Below are 13,780 nucleotides of genomic sequence, written 5' to 3' on the forward strand. Positions count from 1 at the left end.
CCCGCTGCCTCAACAGAGCCAGTGCCATCATCAAGGACAGCACCCACCCTGGCTCTGACCTGTTCCACCTGCTGCCCTCTGGGAAGCGCTACAGGTGCATTAAAACCAAAACAAACAGGCTAAAGAACAGCTTCTTCCCCAGGGCCATAACCATCCTGAACGGACTGCCCCATTGTCCCTCATAACTGCCTTCTCTTCGGTGCAATAACCCATTCCACCAACCACCCTGTTTTTGTTTTTTTGTTTTTCATGTACATATTCATTTCACACCATATTCATTGCACTTCTACATTTTTTATATTTTTATATATTTGCACATTGTTTTTCTAGCATGCACACATCGCACTGTATGGAATGGCCTCAATCTCGTTACCTTGCGTAATGACAATAAAGCTGATTCTGATTCTTTCTATAAATAAAGTGGATTGAATTGGATTATAACCCGGTGCGCCTAATGTAAGGAATAATTCTGGTTGTGCTTACCCACCTCAAAGCTATTTTATTTGGTACACGGTGTAATGATAAGTGTGACCAGTAGATGGCAGTGACACATAAGAGATATGTGTGGACTACAATATGACTCAAGTAAACACCAACATTTTATATGTTCCATTGAAAATATAGAACATTACACACGGCGCTTAAAAATCTATCAAAATGTTTTAGTAGGACTTTGGTAAGCTATGAAGCCACACCACTTGATGGATTGTACTGTGCTTCAACATAGGAGTATTATTATGCTGTGTGTATAAGGTAAGACATATTATCTGCTGTTTTGTTTCACAATGTTATGCAAAAGCAGCTTTTCTTACCTTCTAGTACCTGCTGATCTGTATTTGGGATCTGCATAAGTCCTGAAAATTTGCGTGAGTCCGCCTTTGTAGTGGATAATCTTCTTCTTTTTCTCTATCTTCTTGTTATGTGACATTCATCCTCCACTGTTGCCATTTCTAATATAAAGTAGTGTAAAGTTCTTACTTATATCTGTCAGTAAACTCACCATGAAAGCACTAAAACATACCGGTGTAGTGACTTTACATTATTCACCCAAGCAACTTTACTTATTAGAGAGTTGTGGTCACGGGACACATTTCGGGTGTTGTTGTTTCCGGATGAGGAGATGCTGCTCCGTTATTGATTGAAGTAAAGTGTGAATGTCATTAAAACAGTTAGCTCCAAATGTTGACACTTCTTCCACCCCCGTCCTTGCACGCTACACCCATACTTGCCAACCTTGAGACCTCCGATTTCGGGAGGTGGGGTGGGGGTGGGGGGGGCGTGGTCGGGGGTCGGGGGCGTGGTTGGGGGCGTGGTTAAGATATATATATATATATATATATAAGAAATACTTGACTTTCAGTGAATTCTAGCTATATATATATATATATATATATATATATATATATATATATATATATATATAAATAAATAAAAGAAATACTTGAATTTCAGTGTTCATTTATTTACACATTTACACACACATAACACTCATGTACTCATTGTTGAGTTAAGGGTTGAATTGTCCATCCTTGTTCTATTCTCTGTCACTATTTCAGAACACACACATTATACAAATATACATTATAAAATCAATAAGAAAACGGGAGCTCTAATTTGGGAGTCTGAATTAGGATCAGAAGTTCCTATATAAACATTGCGCACTCACGTCGCCTTTTTGTATTGATGACTGCAGCCGTGCACTGGATTCATTCACAAATACAAACTACAACTCACAAACACTTTAGAGTTAGGCTCCACCATCAGAATGTGTACTTAAACTTATAAAGATCACATGGATATTATTCAGTGAGTTGATTCACCAAAACTAACCTGTTATACAGGAGGAAAAAGCACACAGGACGTTTCAATTGTTCACAGACTGGTCGCGCTCATCAGAATGACAAGACACTTCCGGTCTGCAGGTGATAGCATTCAATTGGGAAGAAACGCCCTACTGCCCCCTACTGACCAATGTGAATACTGATAAATGTGTAATGACAGCTCCAAAAACGAATTCAAACCACAAAATAAAATAAATAAATCAACACAAAAATGTGACACATTATGGGTGGGTCACATATGCATGTACAGTAGATGGCAGTATTGTCCTGTTTAAAAGTGTCACAACATTGCTGTTTACGGCAGACCAACTGCTTTACGGTAGACGCTGTTGTTGTATGTTGTTACCGCGCTGGGAGGACGTTAATGAAACTGCCTAACAATAAACCCACATAAGAAACCAAGAACTCGCCCTCGATCATTAGCTGTTTATATTGTGGGAAAGCGGACGTGTGAACAGGCTGTCAACACGTCACTCAGGTCCGCATGGAGCTGGAGATTTTCGGGAGAAAATTTGTCCCGGGAGGTTTTCGGGAGAGGCGCTGAATTTCGGGAGTCTCCCGGAAAATCCGGGAGGGTTGGCAAGTATGGCTACACCGCTACAACAAAGATGACGCTGTCCAAGTGGAGGCACGTGAATAAGACGCATCCTGAAGAGACTGTCAGAAAGTGAGTTGAAGATGATGTGTAAAACATCAACCATGCAACATTTTGAGCAAAGAACCACCATTACATGTTATGTAGACCACAAGGAAGTCTTTTACTTTTAGAAAATAATAATAATAATAATATGACCCTTTTAATGTGCTTTATAATCATATGAAAAAAGATCAAAAATAGACCATTCATCGGCAGTGCGCTTTATAATCCGGTGTGCCCTATGGTCCGGAAAGAGACTCAAGAAAGGTGCATGTTCATGTTCATCTTAACAAAAATGTTAACCTTTAGTGTTATTATTGTGATATTTGAAGGTTAAGTGCGTTGGTGAGAAGAAAAGCCCCCCCCCCTGCACAGTGTGCAGAATACTTTGTCGGTCAATTGTTCCCTCTTTTTTTTTTTGTGCTCACATTTTCTATCGACACGGCCAACGTCCTGTTTAATGTCTTCCATATTTGGTTCTGCAGCCTGTCAGCATGACGTCATCAGCTGTGCATGTGCACATGTGCGACTGCAGCACCAACTCAGCTAACTCCACCAAATGCATTGCCAGGGAAATGTCACGGATTTTAAGTCATTCTGTGCTGAGTGTAGATTATTTGCCTTCAATTATTGTAATCAAATTAATAATGATGCTTTAATCTGAATTAAAGCATGAATCTTACATGATGTTGCCACTTCCTTGTGTCATTTCCAGCCACATGAACATTTGGCTAAAGGGAGCTTAAAGGGAACTACAAAAGCCCAAAGCAGTGAAGTTGTCACATTGTGTAAATGGTCAATAAAAAGAGAATACAACAAATCCTTTTCAACTTATATTCAATTGAATAGACTGCAAAGACAAGATATTTCATGTACACACTGAGAAACTTTGCTATTTTTTGCAAATATTAGTGCATTTGGAATTTGATGCCTGCAACATGTTTCAAAAAAAGAGTAAGAAAGTTGAGGAATGCTCATCAAACAATTATTTTGAACATCCCACAGGTGTGCAGGCTAATTGGGAACAGGTGGGTGCCATGATTGGGTATAAAAGCCATGAAATGCTCAGTCATTCACAAACAAGGACGGGGCGAGGGTCACCACTTTGTCAACAAATACCCGAGCAAATTGCTTAAGAACAACATTTCTCAACAAGGAATTTAGTGATTTCACCATCTACGCTCCGTAATATCATCAAAAGGTTCAGAGAATCTGGAGAAATCACTGCTTAGTTCATGATTATTTGCAAGGAATGCCAAAGTTTCTCAGTGTGAACATGAAATATCTTGTCTTTGCAGTCTATTCAATTGAATATAAGTTGAAATTATTTGTTGTATTCTCTTTTTATTTACCATTTACACAACATGACAACTTCATTGCTTTTGGGGTTTTGTACATTTTTGTGGAGAATTATTTTCTATCATTCACAATCCTCATGTAAGACAAGAACACATATGTTTTTTTTTTGTTTTTTTAATGCATTCTAACTTGTAAATAAACACTAGCAAAAGTCATCTAACAATGAAGGTAATGGTATTTGCTCTATTCTGCCTATAAAGCGCTCTAAAAAAAAAACGTCCAAAATCCTCCATCAACAGTTTATATGCATGCTGTAAGCACATATATATATATATATATATATATAATGTAGTAACCGGCACATTCATAATAACATTTAATATTTACGTATGTTGGTCATTATAAGCATACAGACGCATATTAATTTCACTATTTCCTTCAATAACAGATATTACTAATCATGACAGACTTCATGAGAGTCATCAAAGACTACTTTGGGACAAAATTGATCCAGAACCTTATATTTTTGAGCCTGAATATAATGCTGATGAGCTACGAGTTTCACAATCTGAGTGATAAACAAATCCAGCGAGTAGCAGTAATGCTTAATGCCAAACAAGAAAATACAAACTACGAACATAACAGTGACGTGCAGTCACTAGAGGCAGGTGAGGCAGAGCCTCACCAGCCATCATGGAAAGGAAAAAAATGTAAAAAGAAAAAAAAATTATTAAATTGTTATATGTATCCAGTGGTTATACTATAAAGTTATTTTCCATTTAACTTCACCAGTTTTAGATTATTTTTATTCAAAATCGCTGAATTTTCACATTTGCCGTTCAAATACTGAGAAGAGACGGTGCGGTGAACAGCAGCCAGTTGAGGCACGTCACTCAGTGCCTCAACATGGATTCCGGGCTCGGCTAACTGCTGGCCTGCTGTGCAGTGAGACTGTATTGCTATATGAATTATATTATACATTTCCATAGTTTAGTTAGCTGAGGTATATAATGTACAGTGTATTTTGTCAACAACTGTATGTGTGTAAAGTATTTCTTGTGCTGAGCGATCATAAAATGGCTGCAAAAGACGCACTGGCTGAGGCTCGCCTCCTGCACCCCCGCCGTAGAATTGTTATATCAACTAAAGCCCACACTTAAACTTTCCACGTGCAAGATTGAATCTATTTTAAAAAATTATTTCATAAGAAGCCAAAAAGTGCAAAAACAATAATGTTCGTGTTGGAGGAGTTGTGAATGACTGCAGGGACACAACATTAGGTACACCTGCAGACTGCAGGTGTACCTAATTCACAACTCCTCGAACACGAACATTATTGTTTTTGCACTTTTTGGCTTCTTATTAAATAACTTTTTCATGGGCTTTCCTCTTTGTGATGTTAAGTTCCTGTTATGCGCTGTTATACAGTATATGCCTTGAGCTCTTATTTTGAAGGCGCTAAGAGCGGAAGTGATGACACAGTGGAGCAGAGGTTTTTGAAAGAAGGTAAATAAAGTGGTCCTCGTGTAAACTGGAGCCTCCGTGTTTGTTATTTTGTAGTTTCATACAGTATAGGCCACATTTATAAACCCTCGGTTACACTTTTTTAAATAGATTCAATCTTGCACGTGGAAAGTTTAAGTGAGGGCTTTAGTTGCGGCGCATGGACTTAATTTATAAGTAAAGGTAAGACCATAATAACGTTTTTTTTATTAAATGTGCTTTTTTGTGTGCTACAGTTTGTATGTGTAAAGTTAAAGTGAAGTTAAAGTAGCAATGATTGTCACACACACACTAGGTGTAATGAAATTTGTCGTCTGCATTTGACCCATCCCCTTGATCACCCCCTGGGAGGTGAGGGGAGCAGTGGGCAGCAGCGGCGCCACGCCCGGGAATCATTTTTGATGATTTAACCCCCAATTCCAAGCCTTGATGCTGAGTGCCAAGCAGGGAAGAATGCTGGTATGAGCTTTTAAACATAACCCGTTAACTGCTGCCAATCAAATGGTGAATAAGATACTCTTTAGGGTTCATATGTTTGTAAATCTGACTGTGATGAAGTCAGTGCCTCACCAGCCATCAACCTCACCGCACGTCACTGGAACATAATGAAACAATTACTTAACATGCAATGTCTGCTCTCAGTGGGATGTTCTTATCTTTCTGTTTAGATGAAGAATTAATCATAATTGTTACGCCAGTTTAAAAAAAAAAAAAACAAAACAGAAAACTGTCCTTTTCTGTCTTTCTCGCCCTCTCCGAGTCTAAGTTGAATGTCAAAGTTGACCAACTTCACCGTTTATGGCCTCAACCTTCTACTGCATGAGTGATAGGCATGATTTATAAACTACAATTACATTGCACCAACTCAGAGGCCATGCAGCGGCTCACCGGCTCAGTATTTCAATAGGTAGGTAGGTAGGTCTTTATTGTCATTGCATAAGTACAACAAAACTTTATTTTCAGCACAAACCCGTTCAAGATGAGACAAACAAACAGTGTACAGGGTTACAGAACAGGAACGCTGATGGGTCGCCACAAGGCGCCCTGTAAAAGATGGGGGAAAAAGGTAAAACGCTGGGGAAGGATGAGTAAAAAAATACAATCTAGACTGGGCTCCTAAGGGGGCCTAGTCTGGAGTGGGAGAAAACCTCCATAGCAAAGCAAATATACATATTACAACGTACATCTCCAGATATCTAGCAACAGAGGGAAGGGAGTGCGAGGTCATGATGGACGTCTGCAGCTCGCAGGCGCTGACCAGCCATTCATCACCCCTATGGGATTTGCGTGGAGGGCGTTGGGTTGGGGGTGTGGGGTGTGTATGTGTGGCGTATATTTTTGTGGTTGCATATGTGTGTGTGTAAGCCCGTAGTGTGTCTCTGTTCCGCAGCCTTGATGTTTGTGCAGTCGCTGGTCCAAAGTCAACAACAACAGGTGTGTGTCCATGAGAGACAAGAAGGGAATAAGTTGTGTCTTTGCTGCATTGTCCTTCGGGAGAGTCTCCAAGCCAGGGAAACAATCCAAGTTAAAATGTTTTGTATGCGAGTGAAAATAACATTTGCTTTTCACTCTAAATTGTCTATGACTGGTCCTCAAAACTGCGGGGCAGATTTCAATAGCTGCATGAGATAGTTACCTCTCTGGGATCAGAATCAGAATCAGAAGTACTTTAATAATTATTAAATCCCATTGAAGATCAGACAAACATTACAGGGAGACAGAAAAAAGAATCGCTGACAGGTCTGCCAACTTCCGGCAGCCCTTACAAAAAAAAGGTGAGAAACAGGTAAATGCTTGGAGGAGGGGTAAAGAAATATTCAGTCAAAGGCTGGACTCCTGAGAGGGGGTCCATACTGAGGCTAAGGGAAAGAAAACCTCATAGCCATAGCACACATACACAAGTTACATAGAATCAACAAAACTTGCAACAGAGGGGAGGGAGTGGGGGCTACGGTGGCCGGCTGCAGCTGTACAAGCGCTACTCATGGCGCTGCTAAGAGTAGTAGCACTTACAATAACAATATTGCTAACACTCGGTCAATATTCAGGTCGGGAGATGTAAATTGAGTATTGTTGGTGGTTTTTTTGAGAAGGCATTTTGGCCAGAATAGATGACTCCATTAGCTGCATTGTTAGCCACATTCTTCTTGCCGTATATTACTAAGCAGAAAGAATAATATATTTATGTATAGATATGTCTTCTTGTCTTACCGTACATAGATTCCCCAAAAAATGGTATGGGACAAAGATGTAGTAGTTTGTGCTGTTCCATGGCGCTTAGTCATTGGAGACAGGATACTTCCACTGAACAGACCTCCCTCTCTTTTTCTTTCACTCCCCTCCAGTTGGACTTGGACTTGTTGGAGGCGGCGGCGGAGGCACAAGTGGAGGAGAGCGAGGAGGAAGGAACCACAGAGGAACTGTTGTTGGAGCCGAGTCCATTTCATCTGTGAGAGGATGTTGTTTGTGTGGCTCTTGGCGGGGTTTCTCTTCACTGACACAGGTAGGCATGCATTCTACTCTGTACTCTACTATATATACTCTACTGTACTGCATATACTCTACTGTATATACTCTACTATATATCAGAGGTGGGACCAAGTCATTGTTTTGCAAGTCACAAGTAAGTCTCAAGTCTTTGCCCTCAAGTCCGAGTCAAGTCAGGCAAGCCCCGAGTCAAGTCCAAAGTCAAGACTGGAAAGTCTCAAGTCAAGTCCTAAGTCCTGCATTTTGAGTTTCGAGTCCTTTCAAGTCCTTTTAACCACAGACTAATATATTAACACAGATTGTGTATGCTTTTCAAACGCTGTATTTATTTATTAAAACAAGTGCATTTTAAATTGCAGGAAAGAAAATTGTGCTGACATTGCACTTTATAATAGCACTATTAACCAGTCATTTTAAACATTAACTCATTCCTTTACAGAACAAACACATTGAAAAATAAAGTGCAAATGTACTTATTTGTACAAAAGTGTTAACATTGAAAAAACATGACATATACGTGAACATAACAAAAAAGTTGTACTTTTTATATGTCAGGGCCCTATGCTGCATTGCATCTGCAAAAGACCAAATTAGCCAAGAGTCTGTCAGTCATTTGTGCACGATGGGGGCGTAGTATGATGCCACCATGGCTGAAAACTCGCTCCACTGGAGCACTGGAGGCAGGCACTGCCAAGACTCTCATGGCCACTCGGAACAGTGAAGGAAGAGTCTTCATGTTCAATGCCCAGAACAAAAGGGGGGAGAGAGTTGTTTTGGGTTGGTGCACTACTTGTAAGTGTATCTTGTGTTTTTTATGTTGATTTAATTAAAAAAAGAAAAATATATATATATATATTTCTTGTGCGGCCCGATACCAATCGATCCACGGACCAGTACCGGGCCGCGTCCCGGTGGTTGGGGACCACTGAGGTAAACAACCAACAGTATGTCAGAAAGCTAGCTAAAACGGTACACATATTCATAATATAGTATACATTTTAACTGACCTTTATTTGACTATTTTTGTCTTTTTTTAGGTGGCTAAAATACGCGGTGCTGCTGACCGCCGTCTAACGTTACGTGTGATATATTGACTAACGTAACCCTGCTTAAAAAAAATCACTGAACAAAAAGTATGAATAAGGTAGTGAACTGCAACAGATTCCCGTGTTTGCAATAACGTTATAACGTTAGCAGTGAGTTAACAGCCTCACTGATTTAACTACACAGCAAATAAAAGTCACATTACTTAGCCAATAAAGATTATCTTACATTCAAAACTTACCGTTCTTTGTGCAACTTCAAATGCCGGACGAAGTTGGAAGTTGTTGCCTCTCCATCAGTCATTTTGGAACCGCATGTGTTGCATACTGCAAACCGTTTTGTGTTGACCACCTCGTAATTTTTATACCCAAACAAAATTATTTTAGGTATCATTTTTTGTTCACTGGCGTGTGGTTTGGACATGTCTTCTTCGTTGGTTGTCCTGCAATTTGATTGGATGAATGCTGTGTGATGAAAACAAAGTAGATGTAATTTGATTGGCTGTTGTACTGAGAGCACACCAGCTGACACACGCAACGCTGATAGACAAGTACACAATGAAAAATACGGAGCGCTCCCGAATAACTTTTTCATCTTTGGGTTTTGGGGAAAGTAGCAAGTCATGTCAAGTCATGTCAAGTCAAAAGGCTCAAGTCCAAGTGAAGTCACAAGTCATTGATGTTAAAGTCTAAGTCGAGTTGCAAGTCTTTTTACATTTTGTCAAGTCGAGTCTAAAGTCATCAAATTCATGACTCGAGTCTGACTCGAGTCCAAGTCATGTGACTCGAGTCCACACCTCTGCTATATATACTCTACTACAGTGACGTGCGGTGAGGTTGATGGCTGGTGAGGCACTGACTTCATCACAGTCAGATTTACAAACATATGAACCCTAAAGAGTATCTTATTCACCATTTGATTGGCAGCAGTTAACGGGTTATGTTTAAAAGCTCATACCAGCATTCTTCCCTGCTTGGCACTCAGCATCAAGGCTTGGAATTGGGGGTTAAATCACCAACAATTATTCCTGGGCGCGGCGCCGCTGCTGCCCACTGCTCCCCTCACATCCCAGGGAGTGATCAAGGGGATGGGTCAAATGCAGAGGACAAATTTCACCACACCTAGTGTGTGTGTGACAATCATTGGTACTTTAACTCATTGGCGTTGTTAGGCCTATTTTAGGGGGGCGTGAGCCCCCCTAAAATATTCTTAAGCCCCCCTAAATAATTTGGTGTTTTTTTGTTTTTTTTTACAAATAAATGCCGACATATTCATTATAAAGTGGCCCAAATATGAGTTTAAATAAATAAACATATAACCTGTTATTATTCACTCAGTTTCCCCTCACTTCGTAGCGTAAGGTAGAGAGCCCCTTTTGTGCGTCGGTATCCAATCCATTCCACTTGTTCATATAGAAAATGCCCACATCACTCAAATTCCAGCCCGCATTTTCTCTGCGACCTTGCTTGCGGTCCTGCAGGTGTACGAAGCACATTATCTTCCTTTACAATGAGTGAAGCTGCACAAAAACCTTGTGTGTGCAATTGTAAATCATTTATTTTTTAAGTTTTGTGTTTCTTGTAGAATCTATATAAAGTAATATACATAAGCCTATTGTTAAAATAATGAAAAAAAACATCATTGAATATATTTGTTGTATTGTATTGTTACATTAATAGCTGTTTTATTATTATAGGATGGCTTGTTAAACATTTAATAGGATTTTCAGAGGGAAAGAAAAACCAAGACATTTAATATAAAATGTAAAGTGAATAAATACATAAAAAGAAAAAGAAAATATATGGTTAAAAGCCATCATCCCGGGGAGCATTTCATTTCGTCCCGTGCATTTTTTTTAAATAATAATAATAACAATGAATAATTTCTAAGTCTTTGTTAGCCGTTTGTGAAGTTTTGTGCTCGTGCGTAACATTCGCTCGCATCCTGTGCATCTCCTGGGGGCAAAGCCCCACCCTGTCCTTAAAAGCTAGTGACGCCCCTGCTTTAACTTAACTTTAACTTTACACATACAAACTGTAGCACACAAAAAAGCACATTTAATTAAAAAAAACGTTATTATGGTCTTACCTTTACTTATGAGTGCGGGAACAGTGGTGTTGGTGTTGGAGGAGTTGTGAATGAATGAAATATGAAATCCGTGCTGCAGTCTGCAGGTGTACCTAATGTTGTGTCCCTGCAGTCGTTCACGGCTCCTCCGGCGCGAGCAATGTTGTTTTTGCACTTTTTGGCTTCTTGTTAAGTGACTTTTTTTGGGTGGATTCGGTCTGAGGGTTTGGGTGTGGGCTTTGGTTGGTGCGGCGCTCTTGTCGGGGGGTGCAGTCTGTGGCGGGGGTGCCTTAACCAGCACCAGGAGGCGGGGTTACGCGAGCCTCAGCCAGTGCGTCTTCACAGCAGTTTTATGATCGCTCAGCACAAGAAATACTTTACACACATACAGTAGTTGACAAAATACACTGTACATTATATACCTCAGCTAACTAAACTATGGAAATGTATAATATAATTCATATAGCAATTCGGTCTCACCGCACAGCAGGCCAGCAGTTAGCAGAGTCCGCAATCCATGTTGAGGCACTGAGTGACGTGCCTCAACTGGCTGCTGATCACCGCACCGTCTCTTCTCAGTATTTGAACGGCAAATGTGAAAATTCTGCGATTTTGAATAAAAATAATCTAAAACTGGTGAAGTTAAATGGAAAATAACTTTATAGTATAATCACTGGATACATATAACAATTTAATACATTTTTTTTCTTTTTACATTTTTTTTCTTTCCATGATGGCAGGTGAGGCCCCGCCTCACCTGCCTCTAGTGACCGCACGTCACTGCTCTACTATATATACTCTACTGTATATACTCTACTGCATATACTCTACTATATATGCTCTACTGTATATACTGTACTATATATACTCTACTGTATATACTGTACTGTATATACTCTACTCCAGTGGTTCTCAAATGGGGGTACTTGAAGGTATGCCAAGGGGTACGTGAGATTTTTCAAAAACGTCTGTCAAAAAGAAGTGTGAAAAGAAATGCAACAATGCAATATTCAGTGTTGACAGCTAGATTTTTATTTTTGTGGACATGTTCCATAAATTTTGATGTTAAAGATTTATTTTTTTGTGAAGAAATGTTTAGAATGACATTCCTGAATCCAGATGGATCTCTATTACAATCCCCAAAGAGGGCACTTTAAGTTGATGATTACTTCTATGTGTAGAAATCTTTATTTATAATTGAATCACTTGTTTATTTTTCAACAAGTTTTTAGTTATTTTTATATCTTTTTTTCCAAATAGTTCAAGAAAGACCACAACAAATGAGCAATTTTTTTGCACTGTTATACAATTTAATAAATCAGAAACTGATGACATAGTGCTGTATTTTACTTCTTTATCTCTTTTTTTTTAACCAAAAATGCTTTGCTCTGATTAGGGGGTACGTGAATTAAAAAAGGGGGTACATCACTGAAAAAAGGTTGAGAACCACTGCTCTACTCTATATACTGTACTGTACTGTACTGTACTGTACTGTACTGTATTGTACTGTACTGTACTGTACAGTACTGTACTGTACTGTACTGTACTGTACTGTACTGTACTGTACTGGTGGGCAAACCTTGGGGCTTAAGGGCCACGTTTTGTTTTTGTAGATGAGGCATAACATCAGCATTGTGTATATTTAATCTGGTATCTTCCAAAAGCTAACATTTCAAGGGGGAAAACTACAACAAAAAAACTTATACATCCAAAGCCCAAAACTAGGGAAGTTGTCACGTTGTGTAAATGGTAAATAAAAGAGAATACAACAAATCCTTTTCAACTTATATTCAATTGAATAGACTGCAAAGACAAGATATTTCATGTTCACACTGAGAAACTTTCTTATTTTTTGCAAATAATCATGAAGTTAGAATTGAATGGCAGCAACACATTGCAAAAAAGGCATTTTTTACCAGTGTGTTACATGGCCTTTCCTTTTAACAACACTCAGTAAAGGTTTGGGAACTGAGGAGACACATTTTTGAAGTGGAATTCTTTCCCATTCTTGCTTGATGTACAGCTTAAGTTGTTCAACAGTCTCCCTTCTCATATTTGAGCCTTCACACATTTTCAATGTCTGGACTACAGGCAGGCCAGTCTAGAACCCACACTCTTTTATGAAGCCACGCTGTTGTAACACAATGCTTGGCATTGTCTTGCTGAAATAAGCAGGGGCGTCCATTATAACAATGCTTGGATGGCAACATATGTTGCTCCAAAAGCTGTATGTACCTTTCAGCATTAATGGTGCCTTCACAGATGTGTAAGTTACCCATGTCTTGGCCACTAATACACCCCCATACCATCACACATGCTGCCTTTTACACTTTCACCCTAGAACAGTCCGGATGATTCTTTTCCTCTTTGGTCCGGAGGACACGACGTCCGCAGTTTCCAAAAGCAATTAGAAATGTGGACTCGTCAGACCACAGAACACTTTTCCACTTTGCATCAGTCCATCTTAGATGAGCTCGGGATTGTGTGGTGAGGTCCTCGGTGCTGGCACTGCGCCGACAAGACATCAAACTTAAACCAAATATGGGAAGTAAAAGTTGTTTTTGTATGTCAGCTTCCTTCCTTCCTTCCTTCCTTCCCAGCGCTTCATTGTGTTGAGGTCGTGAAGGAGATATATTTGGCCACTCCACTTCACCTTCAGCTTCCTCAGCAAGGTACTTGGTCCCTTTGGAGGTGTGTTTGGGCTCCTTCTAGTGTCGGAGGGCTACCATAGGGCTTGGTTCCCTGGAGGATCATGCTCTGCTTCAGAAGGTCACATTTTAAATTTCATGCTTCCCTCTGGGGATGACTTGAAGCTAACACTAACATGCTGAACTGTAGGCAAGACACTTTTATCTTGCCAACTATTTAGTTTACATTATTTACAATCCGGGGGTGGGATGAG

General features: G+C 39.7%; 1 protein-coding gene across 1 annotated transcript in view; it reads left to right on the forward strand.

Annotated features, from left to right (window-relative positions):
• Positions 1-7,663: 7,663 nt before the first annotated feature.
• LOC133620555 (hemicentin-2-like) overlaps positions 7,664-13,780 on the forward strand; it is a 103,899-nt gene continuing 97,782 nt past the window's right edge. The window contains exon 1 of the mRNA XM_061982140.2: positions 7,664-7,783. Within this exon, the coding sequence (XP_061838124.1) occupies positions 7,738-7,783 (46 nt within the window). The 5' untranslated portion in view covers positions 7,664-7,737. The remainder of the gene's footprint in view (positions 7,784-13,780) is intronic.

The sequence above is a fragment of the Nerophis lumbriciformis genome, linkage group LG24 (genome assembly GCF_033978685.3).
Source record: "Nerophis lumbriciformis linkage group LG24, RoL_Nlum_v2.1, whole genome shotgun sequence".
Lineage (NCBI taxonomy): Eukaryota > Metazoa > Chordata > Actinopteri > Syngnathiformes > Syngnathidae > Nerophis > Nerophis lumbriciformis.